We start from the raw sequence: 19,236 nt of genomic DNA on the forward strand, positions 1-19,236 counted from the left end.
ACCCTCCTAGCTTGGTTCCTCCTTCTTGTGGGTGTAAGAAATTGAATGATTTTGGAGGAGTGTTTTATGGAAATAAGAGTTATATTGGTATCAATGGGCTCTGTAAATACCTTCTTGATGCTTCTTTTAGTTGGAGATTTCTTGGTTCATAGGAGGACTCCTAGGAATTGGCATCGAAGGTGTTTGTCCCTCTAACATATTCACAAGCTTTATCTCAACCTTTGGGTCTTCCCATCCTTCATGAAATTGGAATGCTTGGTATAATATATGGAATGCATGTAGCGATATACCATAGTGAGCTCGCTCTAAGAGGGGCATTGGTGGCATGGGAGACTATATTGGCACCCAAGCTCGCTCCAGAGCTCTAGGATGTTGAAAAATAAATCATAGAAGAGTAAGAAAAAATTGGATTACGAGATTTTTGCTACAATTTTGGATTGGTTAGTTGATCTTGGCAACTCACGTGGCAGAAAAATCAATATCTACACACAATTGACCTCTATTGTCACATCAAACACCTATTGTTCAAGTGGAATGACACCTCAGATGAACTACTCCTCAAAATAGAGGAATTACAATTACTTTTGCAGGATATGGATGAGTGCATGGAGCATTTGGAGGCTGTAATTCTCTATGACATTATGTGTCATGTCCCCTAAGAAACCCAAGACAACTAATGCCCATTGACATGTCTTAATGAAATGCTTGTGCATGCATGCTATTAGCTATGATGTCTCATCTAGTTTTGCTCTTTCTTTATATGTTTTTACATGTTTTTAGAAGTTATGCACTTGGATGTTAGACCAAAGTTTTGTACTTATGCTATCTATTGAGTAGAAACTATTGAATATTTTTTTAAACTTTGGCATAAAACTCTCAAGTTATACCTTTGGTCTAGTTTCCAAATTGGTAAACCAAAGTGAATTGAGAAAGTTGATATATGTATATGATATGCGTATGCTTTCCTAATTAATAAAAAAGTTTGAATTTAGAAAAAAATGATTCTATATTTAAATTGTATATATAATTAATTGAGTTTTGAATAAGAATAAATTTAATGATCTTATTTGTGGACTATTTGGATGGCTAGGGTTCAGGACTACAACTTGCTCGTCGTTCCATGGGTTCATGCATTCGATGTGCATGGTATCCAAATTATTTGTATCTGGTGTTCTTGCTATGCAAATGGGCTGGATTTGATTGGATAAGTGTTGTGACATGTTTGATAAAACCTAATCTAGCTAATGATTTGTCATTTAAAAGGTTGAACTGGATTTCCTTCCTCCCTTGTGAGGATTAGTGGCTTGATCTAGTCTCTTCGATGTTGTTTTATGGTGCCATGGTTGTTATGCAGCGGTCTAGTGTGTTTTCCTTGCAAATCTGGTTATTGCTTTCACAGTTCAATCAAAGTACTTACGCATTATTTGGTTTTAAGGAGATCGCAAGAAGGGTTACAAAGCGTCTAGCCCCGTCGGTGGAAAGGACCGCACATATGGGGTTTTCCACTGTGTAGTTATGGACATGCCTATGGACATGAGGCTCTTGTCCTATACATCTCTTACATGACCAAATCTGGGTTAGGTAGTGGTAGTCTCTGGTTTCTAGATGGGCCATTATATCATGTGACGAATAGGCTCGCTCCACATAACCCAGACCGAGATCTAACCAAGTCGTTCCCAATTTTTGCAAAAATCTAATAGGGTGATCACATATTTTAGAGGTTTGGGGCTCAAATCTGGTAACATATCTAAAAAAGAAGTTGCAAAAATCCACAAGAATTCCGACAAATATCCATAGTTTGACTTATGAAGGCAAACTCTTGTACAAGATGACAATCAACTGTAGGATGACAACATTGAATGTAACTCCTCCATCTTCATGACTGTAAGACTGCGTGGAGGAATTCATGTAATGAGTAGTCGTGATTCTCCAAATCCTGCACATGGGTCCTCTTCTTCTGCTAGAACTCCTGAGGCCTCAGTTTCGTTCAAGGATGTCGTGAAAGGGAAAGATGCCAGTCCAAACAAACAAAGCCCCAATCTAAGACCCCTAGGTGCTTACCTAGTTGAGCAGATGGAGAGAGCACTAGATCTGTCAGTAAAATTGCCATAAGTAAGTGGCCTTTTCACCGTTCTCCAAGCTAGATCTCTTATTTGTCGCTATAATGGCTATTTCTCCAAGTCGAGGATCTTCATCAGCTGGACCAACAAATGTGATATCTATTTGTGCGTGAAGGGTTCTTTTGTGGTTCAATTTGACAATCAGGAAGATCTAGAATACATCATCAACGAGGGCCCATGTTTTTGGGGAAGGGCGGGTCTCTTCTTAACTCCATGGTTTTCTAGTTTTGATGTCGCAACAATGGTGGTCTCGAAGATGCCAATATGGGTAAGGCTTCATAATCTCCCTCTTCCTTTTTGGCACCACAAGGTTTTAGAAGGAACTGGAAATTCATTGGGGAGATTTTTGAAGATGGATAAAGAATGAGTTGAAAAAGGTATCTTCACTTTTGCTTGCATTTGTGTGGAGATAGACTGAAGGGCTTACTAGATCACATCCATCTAGTTCATCAGGATTTCAAGTGGACACAATTGTTAGATTTTGAAAACACTGCTTTTCGGTGTCGAATCTGCCATCAGATAGGGCACCTGTAGAACTTTTGCCCTCAAGTGAACAAAAGGGCAAAGAGGAGATCCCAATTTAAGCCAAAGGGATGACAATTTCCATATCCACCCTCTTGAGATGATAAAGATGAAGAATTGGACAAGGATCATCAACAACTAGAAGGACAAAATAAGCAAGCCTCTCAAAGTAGAGGAGGGAGAAAAGAAGCAAAAGGATTCAGCCAATCATGTTGAGAAATCTAATGATCTAGTAATGATTCGGGTTCCTAAAAAGTAGCATAAGGAAAGTGACATCAACCAAGGAGTAGTTGAAATAAAATATACACATATATTAGAGAGTTCAGACTTAGATAAATAAGTGCCAGCAAAAGAAAAATTGATAATTACAATGACAAGTCCAAATTCCGGAGTTTAACAAAAATTACAAAAAAAAAGGTAAAAAAGAGAAACCCAATTTACATAAATAAATAACATTATTTGATAACTAAGATACATTGATTGCATTAAACATATTCATTTATCTTTTGGAAAATAGACCAAAGAACTTGTGCATGTACAAATATAACTTTCTATATTTTTTCATATAAAATTGTAATTTTCCAAGAAAAAGAAAAACAACAATTACTAAGTAAGTTTTAGATGCATATGAAAAATAATTATTTATAATTTTTAAAATAATTTTATTTTTATAATTTAGTTTATAATTTTGTAAGTTTTTTGTTTTTTTTTTTCATCATAAAAAAATTATATCTTAGCATTAGAGTGTATCATGATTATCGTATAAGTTAAGTCTAACTTTTATGTTACATTTTCCAATAAGAAAAGAAAAAGATTAATGAGAATAATAGTTGCTAGCGTAGAAATTTAACCGCTTATAACGCCTTAAAGCATGCCTTACGGTAAGGATTTCAAATTACTACATACTAAGCTTTCAAAAATCTTTAAAATTTTTTCCCATCTAATTAAGCCTACAACACCGCAATATGATTTTCGACCTAATGGGACGCAATGAAATTATTCGCATTCTAGACCATGCACCCCACTTCTGAAATGCGAATTCGCATTCTAGACCATGCAACCCACTTTCTCATTTTCATGATTAATTCTGATTTGGATTTAAACCATGTGACCGCATTATCTCATATTCAATCTTTACTATTATTAAGTCATAATCTGATTTTAATATAAAATTAACTAATAGTAATGTCATATCTAAATCATCTAACTGCTATTCATTTTTAAATTTTACGGAATCCTACAGATTAATTAAAATGGCGTTGTCTATCTCAGTTACAATTTTGTTATTAAAGTTAATTTTTCTTATGTTAAAATTTGATTTTTATTTTTTATTTTTTAATTATAAAAGTGTTTAAATCATTTTTTATGGTAAAAATAAATTTAGTATCATTTAAAATATGTGAGTTTTTAAAATTTTAAAACTAAATAACGGTAATCTAAATTTCTATTTCCCAAAATTTTTGTTAGATTTTAATCAAAATCTTCCTAAATTTTCTACTACTATTTTCCGAACAAAATTATAACCTTAAACTACGGGTGATAATAATGAATTGGTTCAAGAACACCGCAATATAATAAATGATAAAAGTTTCGTACCACACGACAACGACGGTATGACGCTATTGTAGAGTCCACGATACAAAATTTCCTGTTAATGGTGCTATGTCTATGTGTGCTCCACCTTTTCTAGAAAGTTTGTCCATCCAATCACATGGAAACGACCTTCCCGCCGCGTCCACAGTGAAAGACTCTATCAAAGCATTTGGTCACAATTTAACACCAACACTTTTACTCCAACATTTAGTTTTGAGTCTTTGACCCCTCGTTAAGCCTTTAGTTTTGACCCTCCGCTCGTTTTCTAGAAAGTCCATGGAACCAACCTCCCAACAGGCTATCAAGGCATTTGGTCACAATCTTTTTTCAGTTTTGATCGTACTTTCATCTAGAAATGGAATTTCATGGATATTCCTTATCCTCGAAGTTATTTTGAAAAATATTTAACAAATATGTTTTAGAAGAAATAAATTGATTTTAAATTCAAGCACTACTAGTACCCATCTTTATCTAAAGGGGTAGGGTGGTGACAGTTATCCTAAAACATATTTAGGAATGATGGCAACCAAAAGAAATAATATCAAGATATAATAAAGCTACAACCCAATCTTCACACACCAAAACCAGAAAAAAATAATGTAATTTAATTTATATATTTTAATTTTTTTTATTGAATTTGGTGATAAATTTGGTATAAAATGTAATTTTAAATTATATTTTAAAATATAAATAAATTCAATACTTAAAAAAAATTAAATTATATAAATTAGCGTCATCCGCACATACGATTTCGATTGCGCTTACGTATCTTTGACTCGGGACACGGGACACCATGTCGCCGCCACGGAAATACGAAGTAACCAAAATCATCGGCCGTGACTTAGCCGGGAACGAAAGAACAAAGAAAAACACCGCCGGCTCGTCACCGCGGAGTTTCCTCACCTGCTCTCTACTCCTTTATAACCTCACCACATCAACAAGCACCCGTAGAATCCGCGCGATTTCATAAAAAAGTAGACAATTCTTCTTCACTGTGTATTGAATTGGGTGCGAATGGGGATTGAACTCGAGATGGGGAGAACACAGGAAAGGGGATGGGTGAGAGGCGCCATTATTGGGGCCGGAGCTTCTGGGACAGTTAGCCTCGCTATAAGCAGTTCTAATGGCGAACTTTTTGCAGTCAAATCCGCAGCCGGTTCTAATGTCGCTTTGGATAATGAATACCAGATCTTGCGGCTTCTGGATTCTCCATACATTGTTCGGTGCCTGGGGTGCGCTTACAGCGTTGAGAACGGTGTGGAGGTGCACAATTTGTTCATGGAGTACATGCCAGGTGGCAGTTTAGCGGATCTGCTGATTAAATTTGGAGGGCGCCTGGACGAATCCGTGATTAGGGCTTACACTCGTGGCATCCTACATGGAATTGATTACCTCCACAGGCAAGGGATTGTGCACTGTGATATCAAGGGGAAAAATGTTCTTGTGGGTGCCAATGGTGTGAAGCTTGCGGATTTTGGTTCTGCCAAGAGTATTGGTGATGACGATAAGGGCCAGGAGGCCCTGCAATTGAGGGGGACACCTCAGTGGATGGCTCCAGAGGTGGTGAATCAGGTGGAGCAGGGGCCTGCTTCCGATATCTGGTCTCTTGGCTGCACTGTGCTTGAGATGGCCACTGGCAAGCATCCATGGAGCCATGTTTCCAGTCCTCTCGCTGCAATGTATCGAATTGGATGCACAGAGGAGCTGCCTGAGTTGCCTGCATCGCTTTCACTTCAACTCCGGGATTTCCTAGAGAAATGCTTTCGTAGGGATCCCAAGAAGAGGTGGACCAGTGCAGAGCTGTTGAACCATCCTTTCCTGAATGAGCACTGCTCTGTCATAGAGGCAGAGGAAGCCCTTAAATGTCCGAAATCCCCAACTAGTCATTTGGATTTCAGGAATCAAGTATGGGATTCCTACTCTTCTGAGACTACTAACATTCTTTCACTCAACATTTCCAGCCCAATTGGAGAATGCAATGGGGAGTTGAATAGACCAGTTATGAAATGCCCAAGGCCTTCTCCCACGGACAGAATGATGGCACTGGCCGCAGCTTGTAAATTTGAAGATGTTGCTAACGGTCCTAATTGGATCACAAGCCCTCATGATCAGTGGATTGTTGTGAAATCTTCCAGAGGAAACTCTACAACTTCAGTTTCCTCTGCATCTTCAGGCAAATCTCTGTCAAAATCAGACATCAGTAATGACTCTTCCATCCAAGGGCTTCCGTTCACAAAAGAAAAGTGTAGTGCCAGCTTGGAAGCTGTCAACTGGGAAGAGTTGCAGCCCAGATGTGAACTAAATGAATGCCTGGAGGCTGTGTTCTCTGCAGCACAGCCTGAACATCAATCATTTTCCAGTTCTTCTGCTGAGACTCTGCATCATGACTTGTTTTTAATGACGGCAGCATCCAATTTGATTGATGAAGGGGCTGACAAGTATGAAAATTCATCTCAGAGCATTGCTGGTGGCGATCTTGGAAATCTTGACATATCAGCAATAAGAAAAAGATTTCATATCTTTGATGATAAGTGGACATTTGGTACTCAGGGAACAGCAAATTGCTGCCCCTGTTGTAATAATATGTGCGCTACACAATTTTGCTATGTAAATATGATAAAGGGGAAACTGCTCATTGTGTGCAGAGCAGATACTTGTTCTTGTATATTTTATTCAAAATTAATTTCAACTGACTTCATTCGGCTACACATCTTGACGGGTGATTTTGCGTGCATTTTATTGAATTTTTTTCCCTTGCCATGTGAATAGATCATATATCAAGTAAGAAAGGCGAAAAAGAAGAGAGAAGAACATAATTTCCAGATCCCAGCAACCAACCCCTCCCTTATTGAAACTTTTTCCTTTAACATATCATCATGTGTCAACCATAATTATTATGCCCTTTTATCTTGATATGTCACTTATAAGAGCTCCAAGATATTACTAAAAGGGCTTATATTAATTAAAAGATAAGACATTGTTTCACAAACTAATACTCAATGCCGATTGTTGAGTTTAAATTCTTTCAACTGGATGGCTTTTTCTGCGTCATACCCAAGCCCCTGCAGTAGGTTACATGTTCCTCTTTAAAACATAATACAATCAAATTCTGATTTTACAAAACCATTTCTCACTTTTCTGTTTTGGTTTTGTTTCTGTGGTTTTTCTACTTTTGTAAAAGAGGAAAGGTTCTCTTTGAAAATACTGTTATAATCCATTTTAGAGTTAGATTATTTAAAATAAATTCATGATTTTACTGTATAATCATTATTTTGTAAATTACCTTTGGCAAAACCTTACCAATAAATAGTTTCTTCTGGAAATATTTGGAAGTTGTGATTTACCAAGAGGATAGTTGACATAAATTTCATATATAAATTTTTATATTTAAAATAAAAGAGTAAATTACGCAAGTTCGAATTTTCTTGTTTTAAAATCCAATGAGTGTGAACACAACTGTCCATGGAAAGTCTTCTAAGTGATGCTTTATAACAAGTTTGATTTCTACCTTGAATTTCTGATTTTTAAGAATTTTTTTTTTAAAGATAGATTTTATAAATAAAATAATAAGCAATTAAATTATTATGATGGTTAAATTTTATATCTTTCAAAAACATATCTCTAATAAAATTTGGAACAATTAAAATGCAAAGTTATTACAATGTTTATAGATAAAATAATAAATAATTAAATTAGGATAATTAAAATTAATATATTTTTAATAATATATATTTTTTAAATTATTTTAGTTCATAAAAAATTCTCTTGATATATTACTAATTAAAATAAAATATACTAGTAGTTTATTTATATAAAAAAAATTATATTTAAAAAAATAAAATATATATATTTGTTTATGGAAATTTCATGGAAATTTGTGATAATTTTAGTTTTCCATCAACTTTAAAAACTATCTACTTAGTGCTATAATTTTACAATATGTATAGTTCTTTCTTATACATGAAAATCAAAATTAGTATGTTGACTCACAAGGAAAAATTATTTCTATTTTCAAAATCATAAAGAGTTAGACTGATATACGTAATACAAAAAAAAGACATGTTTTGGATCTCTGTGTCATCCATGAATTTAACAACCGAGAAAGAGTCGTCCATACATTCCAAAGCCTCCTTTGATAACTTATTAGCTTTTTGATTGAGAGCCATTAGAATATGGGAGAAGGAATTTTATTTCAAAGCTCTGATACATTGGTGAATTTGGGCAAGCATATGGTGCAATCTAATTAACTCCATTTTTTATTTCCATTTGTCTAATCAATGACAATTTGCGAATCTTCAAATAATTGAAGCTTGTGGACATAGGAGGAAAAGTACAACAAAGTAAAGAGAACATAAAATTTTACCTTAGTATTAGAATTAATTTCTAGAGTATGGGTGAATGTATGAAGATGAATTACACTTTTGGGCCAAATGTGGTGATAAAAATTCAAAATTTCAAATGTGGCAATGAAAATTCAAAATTTTGTACTCGTTTTATCGAATTGAAGCCTTCAAACTTCATATAAGCGTTGTGAATTTTGATTGGGAGTAAAAAAACAATTTGTGGAGAATTATATTGTTGTCTTAGTGATTTTTTTTGCAAAAAAATTTACTGTTGTATAATCTGTCAATTTTCCATTAAATGAAATGCCTGTCCTTGCAAATTTTAGCATAACTTAAGAGGTATGCCTGTGTTCAGGTAGCATAACTTAGTCATATATATATATATGATGTACACGGAGATAACTAAGTAAAAAATGTTCACGTAAGATTTTTTTAATTATTTAAATAAATTGAAAAACCAAGAGTAACCTTTTGAAGAGGACTCATAAACAAAGATACTGGTATTTTTGGAAATTTTTTAGTTCTATATATTTTATGTTATTGATTTTTTATTCAGCCCTTTTGAAATTGTCCAAAAAAATTTCAAGTATTATGTTTAAAAGAAATTAGATGAAAAATATCATATGAATTTGAAAGTGTCAAACTTATATGCCATTGGACAAAAGATTCTTTCACAAATCCAACATAATCAACTCTGCGATTTAAGGTAAAATTATGCCCTAAATCCCCCAGGGTACAAAATGGTCTTGCTAAATATACAGAAGTGGTCCTAAAACTATGATTTTTTAAGACTTTGAGTTCTAAATTCATAAAAAAATCCTTACTCATTTAAAAGCCTTGAACTTTTATTTATGACATTGATGTTTAATGCTACGGACTAGGAGCTCAATCGTGCCATCACCAAAAAAACAATATAAATTCAAATATGCATGCATGAAAAAATAACAACAAACATTTATTAATAGAAAAATATAAGAATATGGAAATTACACATGCCCACAAACTTTTATTTATGACATTGATATTAAATGCTACATACTAGGAGTTCTACCGTGCCACCACAAAAAAACAATACAAATTCAAATATGCATGCATGAAAAAATAACCACAAACATTTATTGATAGAAAAATATAAGAACGTGGAAATTACACAAGAATTCACAACAAACAAGGGAAATTGGAGATTTCATCTCGAAAGTGGACATTGAGAGAACAACAAAAGCATGCAATTCAACATATTTATGCAAATACAAGTAAAAGTTGTCTCACTTCTCATATTAGGTGCTCCATATTATATGCATAGTAATATGATCGAAAAAGGGTAATGAAATAATAGAACTAAGATAAAATAAACGTTAAAAGTAATACCATGTAGTTAGTTGTGATACTTAGTGAAAACATAAAAACGTTCTCTTAAAAATGCGCTGTGATACTTACCCTGAAACACAAATAGGTTGTGCTACTTAGCTTGAAACGTTAATTAAAAAATTTCACACAGGACTCCAAACTCTCTTTAATACCACCTAGTTAAAAATTGAAATGTAACAACAATTAAAGAAAGCCACTTAACTGTTTAATTTTTTTAAATAGAAAAATCTAGATTGATCATTACACCATCGACCATGGGAGTATTCCCAAAGACATACTTTGATAGGACTCTCAGATCATCTACTTGTAAATGTAGTGTGGTGATAATTTTGGATCATTTACATCTTTTAAACTACATTTGGGGTGTGGAGGGGGCTCTAATACTAAAGTTAAAATATTTTTATGGGGGGTTTTATTTTTTTTTGTAGAATACCTTGGCTTGACTCTCTACACATATTTGGAAACTTTAAAGTGGTAGTTCAATGGATTAAGGGAAATCACTGTTTAGACATAGCTTCTCTAGGCCTAGAAACAAAGGGTCAAAAGAATATACAACTTTTTTAGCCATATCAGCATAAAACATAATTTCAGAGAATTAAATGGCTCTTTCTAAAAAAGTTTGTAGAAAAATTTGTTGTCAGAGGGTTTGATAACTAGTGGCCTTTTTGCTAATTTACTTAGAGTGACTTATATTGTGTTGTTTTTTGGGAACATCTTAGTAATATATTTTGGTACCAAGTTATGAGTTTCTGGTGGTTAATATATATGATGATAGTTCTTTATTTTTTATATATAGAAGATTATCTATAGATGAAAGGCAATATTTACACTACGCAAATTTTGTTAATGTAAACACTTATATAAATATACAAAACTAGCGACATATACCCGTCAAATTTGTCATGTTTATTCTAACTTTTAGTGACCCCTCTCGACCGAGGGGTCAAATCAACATGTGCTCTGCTAAACGATGACGACTTTAATTCGCAGGTTCGATTGCGATTACGTATCGTTGACTCGAAACAAGCTTGCAGGATCGCCCCCACAAATATTCGAACTTTCCGAAATTAACGGCAGTTAACTTGGGTGGATATGGGAGAAGAAAGGAAAACACTGCCAGCGTGTCACTGGCCTCACGTTCCCACGCGGCCTTTATAAACTCACCATAATGACAAGCCCCGCAGCATCCGCGAGATTAAAAAAACAGAGAATTCTTATTTATTGTGTCTTTAATTGGGTGGGAACGGGGATTGAACTCGAGAAAGAGAGAGAACAGTAAGGGGGGTGATTGAGAAGCACAAGCCGGAGCTTCTGGAATAGTTAGCCTCCGTGTGAGCAGGTGTAATGGCCAACTATTTGCAGTCAAATCCGCTGCCGGATTTAGTGTGCGTTTGGACAATGAGTACCAGATTTTGCAGCCGCTGGATTCTCCATACATTGTTTGGAGCACACATGTTTTGCAGTTGCCAGATTCTCTGGAGATATAGCAGTGAGTCAGTGACACATATTTTCCCAAGATATAGCAGTGAGTCAGTGACACATATTTTCCCAAGAGAGCTCATGTTTGCCATTCGACGTCTGATGGTAAGAGTCATAATTGCAAGAATATTTTGGAAAGGAGTCCTCTAAAGAGGCCGAGGAAATTTTTTTGTAGAGACAGCGTTTGAATCGTGTTTTTGATGGTGGAAATGGATTCAGCACCATCAAAAACCTTTAGGACACCTAAAATTTTGAAGTTTAAGAATAACTTGGATTTACAAAAATTATTGCCAGATTTTCTCTAAATATGAACGGAATATCCATAACTTTCCGGGCAACTCCTCCGCCTCGTTAGACTATGCATTTTTGAAACCGTAATTTGATTTTTATTTTTTTTCTTTCCCGGTCTAATTTGGGGTTCATAATTTTGACGATTAAAACAAAAAAAAAGAGAAATTATTCTGGATTTGTTTAAAGGTGGAGAGCGTTATAATTGCTTGATGTATTATAATCCAAATAATGAATTATGAAGTTTTATTATTATTATTATTATTATAGGATTAGGTAATATGAATTTTAAGATGACTAATTGGTTTGAGTAATCATTATTTATGGGTATTTGAGCTTTTAAAATCATCTAGGATCACATTCCGTTTGGGCACTCCAATCCTTAGCATCATTGGATTTTTGCCCACTTAATTTCTAACGGGTGACCTTTTCACCATGAAGTGTCTTAAGAGAGCACTCTTAATATTTTTCTTATATATAGTATTGTAGGCTATTATGGTTTTAAAATTTATGCGTATAGAATGTAGGCCAATATTCAATAAAAAACATGTAATTTTCTATTAAAATTGGTAATTTTTTGGTGAATATCATCTATTTAATCATATATATGTAAAAAATAGGAGAAATTTTAACCAAATTGGTCAATCCTTTTTTCAGAAAATGTCCAAAAAATAGCCCATTTGCTAAATTTCTCCCCTAAATTAAAGTGATTAATTAAAAAAAATTATCACTATCAACAATTGTCATATGGAATGACACATGATCTTTTGAGCATGTGATATTGATAAGCAATGGTATTGTAACAAAGAATTTCTAGGGTAAAATGAGCGTAAATGTCAAAGGTTAAGTATTTTGATAAATGATTTTTTAAGAGTATATATGTTTAATCTATATATAATTGTTTCAATAATAATAATGATGATGATGATGTTATGATGTCAAATGTATCATAAATTATCATGGATCGATGCTTATAGGTGTCTACCAACCATTTAATTTATATGATTGCACTAATTGTGTAGATCACATTGCATAGGGAGATCAACCTAAATATATATGTTGCATTTTCCTTAGATTCATTGGGAATGGGGCACAGAATGTAGAGTTGAAATCTTGTCGTATTTCCCCCAAGGATTGAGCTTCCTCCACAACTTTCTAGATCTCCTTTCTGATCACTGCCCAACATGTTTCGAAGAAACTTTCTATGAAGTTGCCTAATCTAGGAGTTTTCCTAGCGATCATATATTGAATAGTTTAATAATTGCCTCAAATGTTATTTCTCTCATTAAAATGAGGTTTTCTTGATGGGAGGTTAGAGATGGGACACAACTTGTGATGGTCTGAATAACTTCCCATTTGTCTTCTTGAGGCTCTATTAATAGTTGTTTAAAGTGATTCCTCAATTCCATTTTGGTATTCTCATGCTTTAAAATCATTTCCATATGGCTAATTTTAGGGACTTGATTTTGTAATGGTGTTTTTTTATTAATCATAATTGTGAAAGAATCATGTGTTTTCATCCCTCTTTTAGCTAGTGGATCTTGGATTTTGTCTCCAAAGTGTTTCCTTTTTCTTCTTTTTGCCTAAATTAATAATTGGTTTGAAGATGTTTCTCTTAAGCTATTCAACCCTCTGTTCCTCCTTCTCTGAAGATGATCCCTTGCAGATCTTCCACTTCCAATTTTAACTAATTCTAAGGTTAAAAAAAGTTTCCAAATACCTCTTTGTTCCATTCTCTACTTTTTCACCTAACCAAATTTAATATTTGTTTGAATTTATACATTCCTAGTATCTCAAACCCAATTGGCCTCCTCCCAAAGTTTTTATATTATTTAGGAAGTTTGGGTGATCCATGTAGGAATTCTCAAACCTAAGGGGTTTGGGCTTAGGAATCTAGGTGTTTTTCTAGGAGAGGCACATTGGTCAATTGTAAGAGCCTAAACATGACATGATTTTCACTTCCACAAATGTCTTAGTATAAAAAATAGACTTGCTACCAAAAATTGATCAAATATTTCAACTATTTGTTGTGCTCCCCTTACTGTGTTATTCTAGGTATGACAACAATTAGTTATTTGTATATCTACAACCCGAAGCATGTTGATGGTTTCCTTGAAGGCTAAGTTGTTAGCTTCTAACCTTATGTCCCCTCCTCTTTTCTCATGTAATGTGATAATTATATTGAAGTCACCCCACGAAATCCATGGGATCGCATTAATGACACATTTGAGCACTTGAATCGAGTCCAATAAGGGATGTTTTAGGCTTCAAATCCTCTCTAGCATTCTCTTTCTATGGTCACCATTATGTTTCTATCACGTTTAGTTCCCTGTAACATTAAGATCATAGATTGATACTTACTTATTTTGTTCTTCGACATGCGATGTTTGCTTGTTGCATTCATTCCTTGGATGTCCATGAGATGAATTTAATTTTAGGTCTTGAATTGGGAGGAGAACTACGTTTTTGTGTCCTTTTGCTTCTCTTGAGTCCACTATAATTTCTCCTACCTCTTCAAGTTTTTGTTTTATTAATTTCCTGCCTCTTTTATTTTCCTTTACAACCATTTTTTTGTGTGATTTCCTTTGTCTCTTTTCTTTTCTTGTGTAACCAGACATCTTAAAATTGAATAATTGTAGTTTTAGAGAAAAATTTGCATTATTGCTTATGCTCCAAATGATGCATAACATATCCTAGATTTCTTAGACTTCCTTGGATGATTTCTTTCGATGCACTTGATGTAAATTTGAATCTGTAAGAGCAAGGCCAATGATGTTTTGGATTTATCATCTCCACTTTGTTATTCGAATAATTTAATTGAATCTATTAGCGTTAGCTCAATCCCTTTCACTATTCCCCATAGATTTTTGTTAATTACCCACATTAAGATTTTTACTTTTCGAGTGTGGAGATTGAAACTAACATGCTTTCTAATGGAATTTCCATGATGAATGTGTAAACAACACAAAGTAATAAATAATTGTAAACACAAAGAAATTTCACACTCTAAAATATGAAATAACAAATAGAATTCCTTCTTCGAGATGGTCATTGAGAATAGTATATACTATTGGCTCCTTCCACATGTTAAAGCTCAGATTAATGGCTATAAGGTTATATCATCATGATTGTTCCCTTAAATTGGAGATGAAAGCACTCTTATTTACAACATTCTTAAACTTATTTCCGCCTAAATCTTGGTATGGAAAAACAAAATCCTTCAATTTGTAATGATAGGTCTTGGGATCTAAGGAACTCCTATCCCCAACCAAGTTCAAGCCAATATGGGTAGGCAAATAGTGGATGATGGCTCAAATCTAATCTACGTCCCTGGCAGAGTTTCGGTAGCGTGCTCAAATCCCGCAATTATACAACATGCAATGTGCTCATATCTTGTGCGCTTGGTTGTCTCAATTGGCTATTTGGCTATTAAACTCTATCAATCGGTCATTTCACTTATCGAGCCTTTACCTTGTATGCCCAAACTCTCATGAACCAATTATGGAGTTCTTATAGTATACCTTGCATCTATATAATTTCTATGCAAACAGGAATTAGAACAAGAAACAAAAAAATACCCATGGTACAATGCTTCTCTTTTGATACGACAACGATGTGGCAACTTGTTTCATTATAAGAGGCATAATATCTTCTTTCACTAGTTAGGTCTTTAAATCTGGCTACTCTTTGGTTGTTTTCACTTTGATTCCATATTTAAACAAGGGAAGTTGCATCGCAGCAAGTCCCTGCCTTGACCTGGAAGGCTTTACAATGCCTTAACCTGGAAGGATTTACAAGTTACTTTTGAGGCAGCTGGAGTTTCCTATAGAGGAATAGTACAGTGCAATTTAATGCCCTTAGAGGAACAATTCTTCTGCATGCTTGCCAAGAATGCAGTCCCGCAGAGAGATGCTTGCGAAGAAATGCTGCCCTCGCAGACGCCATCAACCATCAGAAAATCTTCTGGATGCTTGCAAAGAATGCAGTCCCGCAGACAGATGCTTGTCAAGAAATGCAGCCCTCGCAAAAGATATGACGCATAATTGACTTTAAATCTATTTGTGAGTACATCTTGGCTACTAGCCAAGTTACCAGAAACAGGAAATGGGAAATGGATACGAAGAACTTAGAACCAACCCCACACACAACAATAGTACACGGTCAAAATCCAGGGAACCATCACAAGGACGGTCAGACGACGGGAGGAACGGCGACGATTGTCCTCCAGCGGAGCCTAGAGGCCTACCTAGTTGGTTGAAGGTTACTCGCGCAGAGCGAATCGCCACAGTCTATTTTCTTATTTTGGCCGGCACAAAAAAACACAATGTTCAGAAAAAGTAAAAGAAATCAAGTAAACCAGTGAATCCCAGTAATCGAAATATCTTCCCCACTATTAATTTAAATATTATGTACGTAAAGTTAAAATGAAAGGGCATAAGTTTACTCATAAATATTTAGCCAACACCATTACATTGCATGCAAGCCATGTGCTTGTGTGTGCCATTATCATACACTCTAGACTCGCCGCATACATATGTTGGGTAACGCAGGGGTCATAGCGAAACCTGAGACAACAAATCAATGCTCTGAGGCAGCAGGGAGGTGAGGGACTCATTCTTTGTGGCAGCGAGGAACCCCCTTTCTGAGACAACAAAGGATGTATCTAGGGCTGCTAGAGAACCATACATGTCTGTCTGAGGTAGAACTAATTTCGAAATATACAGCTTTCAAATCAGATACTTGTAATGGTATACGTTTTCTGCTGCTTCACAGCGAAGATTTGTGATAACTGTGATATGCACTTTTATGGAATGTTGAATTCTAAGGCTGCGGAGAGCAGAAAAGAGGACAAACAGAAGGCCACAAGGTGTCAGCTGATTGGGACTGAAATAGCCACGACAAATACAGTATGGAGGGGCTAGCAAGGCCGATTCTAGGTAGCAAGTGACTCCTTTCTTTGTCATTTCAGTTACGAATGCCTCGTATATAAAGGCATTGGGTAGATAGCAGAGGCACAGGCGAAGATAGAGCCCGCAGCATAAGCTACAGAGTACGAGTCAGTTTTGAATTTACAAACCCTGTTCTGACAATATGGGTGTTTCAATTCTGTGATATATTGAATCTGATAAGAAAAAATTTGTATATTTTTGGTCATTTTGATATGTGACTGTTTGCGTCATTGTGACTGTTTGTGTCATTGTAGAGGTGGAAAAAGTAATAAAGTGAAGGAATATTGATGCTTTTGAAGATTCCTGCAGAATAAACTCTTTTACTTTCGGCTGGAGCCCTCTGTAGCTGCCAAGTTGGTCACTACAACTATACAATTATGTAATAGCAAGCAACGAACAAAGTTAAACAGAGATTTATAAACTATAGGTGATAAAGAAAAAGATGAAAACCCTTTCCACTAGAAAATACTATTAAAATTGTAAAGATTGAGATTCGCTTCTTTTTTGGTATGATGGGCAGAAGAGCCTCTATACGGCCAAGCCTCTCAGCGACCTACGCAACCTACGGTAAGGATTTTCGTTGCTCCGGAGAAATAAGTAGTACGGGGAATTTAGGCAGCTTCCATATTTTACCATTATTGGTTATTCTCGTTCAATGGTTAAATTAAATTTGACAACCCGTATTTTGTTTTTTTAAACCGTCGAATACTTGCAACTTTAAAATTTACAGGTCATCATTGATCTTTACTTATATATTGAGTATGTAAAGTGTTCTTTACTTGTATTTTAAAATAGAAAATTTGACAGGTAAAATGAAAAGTTATCTGTATATATTTGTGGGCATGTATATTATACACGCAACCAATATCTGATTGCCGTTTATCCCATGCAGTGTTCGTTGATAGTGAGGTGGAAGTTTCAGTCTCGGTGACCACGTGAAGCTTCACATCAAGCGACACGGGACTGAAAAGTATCATCACGACCATAAGGTTCTTGCCAGTAAAGTCACCACCTGTCACTCTGTCGACACACAAAATACAAAACCCGCACCGATATGGTAGAACACACTACCACAAACCAGCAGACATCTGATGGAAAACAATGAGACAAGTGGCACTCATAAATAAAACGTGTAGTCCATGCAGGTTCGTTTTTAAATTCGTAACTAGTGTATAACTTCCAGTTACTATGAATCTGGATCTGCCTGAACTTCTGCGACTAAAGCTGTCTTGGCCTGCTGCTATGCCTTGTCCTTCCCTGTCATGTGTTTACAGATAAGATGGATATATAGGGGTTCACTCTTTCTTACATTCGCGGTTAAACCTTCTCGGAAGTGCATTAGTCATCTCCTGTAGCCGGTCTTCATTTGCTGTGCGAACAAAAAGCTATGGGTCATAGGCCACAAAGCTGGGCAGGTTTATGGTGCTCTCCGGTCATTGTATGAGCGAAATCCATCAGTAGTTGGAAAAGCAACAGAGTCAACATCCTTTCGATTAGTTACAGCGACACAATTCGCAGTTAGAGGGAGATCATGCTAACCGTTCATATGGCATATACAAGTTATTAAATATTTATGCGGTGAGTCAGGCCGGGATTCTAGCTGCTGCGTCTTCTGCAAGGAGACGCATGGAAGGGAGTCTATTCGTGTTGTCTGGGCTTGTGAGCATAGTAATTATTGCCGTTATCCTACTCAAATTCTCTCAACAGTTCAGAGAACTGCCAAAGGAAGAATACCGCACTTGGATTGCACAAAAGGAAGAATACCACACTTGGATTGTATCAAACTATTGCATATACTCCATTTTCTGCCAAAACTAAAACGCAGAAAGGGCAGAAACTGCAAGCACTGGCAGTCGAGAAGGATACTCTCGGAACTCTGAGCTTCCTCGCAGTTTTTTGTGGAAAGGAGACAACCCCGTCTGAGATAATACATGTAACTGGAGGAACGTCTGGTTGAGAATGTTTCAACTTAGCAAGCAGAGGCTAAGAAAGGGCAAAGCAGAGCACAATGTTAGCAACATCGCAGTATTTGCAGTTGTTGGTCACCTAGACAAGCACCCCGGGGGCAAGGCTTTTCTTGCAAAACCCAGATCAGGAAAACCGCAGGCCACCTTAACATTAACGAGGGATTATAGAGGAAAAACAAGAAGGTGCAATTCCAAATCCAATTGGAAGAGTGATCCAGATTTAAATAGGAACGCAAAAAAATACAGAGATAACCATATACACAAAGATGCAGTGGAAATAATGCTTCATTTCATTAATGGAAAATACTGAAATATGCTTACAACCAGAAATGGAAATAAACCAGCTCGGGCGATGGTAGCTTATCTCTGAGAAGAGATGTGGCGGCTACATGCCTTTGAACTGTTCTGAACTGTGTTACAATGAGGCTCGAAGGCCTATTTATTGTTGAGAAACAACGGAAAACCTTTCACATCCCGAAACCTAACCCTAGAAGATGAAACGCCAAATTGTGGGCCCCGTTTGGGTAAATTGGTACATCAATTTCCCGGGGTCGTAACTTTGGCATACGATCTCCGTTTGACGCGTACAATAGCTCGTTAGAAAGAT

At 35.7% G+C, this 19,236-nt stretch overlaps 1 protein-coding gene across 1 annotated transcript; it reads left to right on the forward strand.

Moving 5' to 3' along the window:
• The first annotated feature begins 5,164 nt into the window (after positions 1 to 5,164).
• Positions 5,165 to 18,619, forward strand: LOC149171212 (uncharacterized). The gene is made up of 4 exons (XM_089425888.1): positions 5,165 to 6,954; positions 16,487 to 16,620; positions 18,250 to 18,330; positions 18,488 to 18,619. Exons 1-4 carry the CDS (start codon positions 5,250 to 5,252, stop codon positions 18,617 to 18,619), a joined length of 2,052 nt encoding a protein of 683 aa, XP_089282014.1. The 5' UTR covers positions 5,165 to 5,249.
• The last annotated feature ends 617 nt before the right edge of the window (positions 18,620 to 19,236 follow it).

Source organism: Pinus tabuliformis, chromosome 4_2, assembly GCF_031772625.1.
Source record: "Pinus tabuliformis cultivar Carrire ecotype Pingquan chromosome 4_2, CPIR1, whole genome shotgun sequence".
NCBI classification, from domain to species: Eukaryota; Viridiplantae; Streptophyta; class Pinopsida; order Pinales; family Pinaceae; genus Pinus; species Pinus tabuliformis.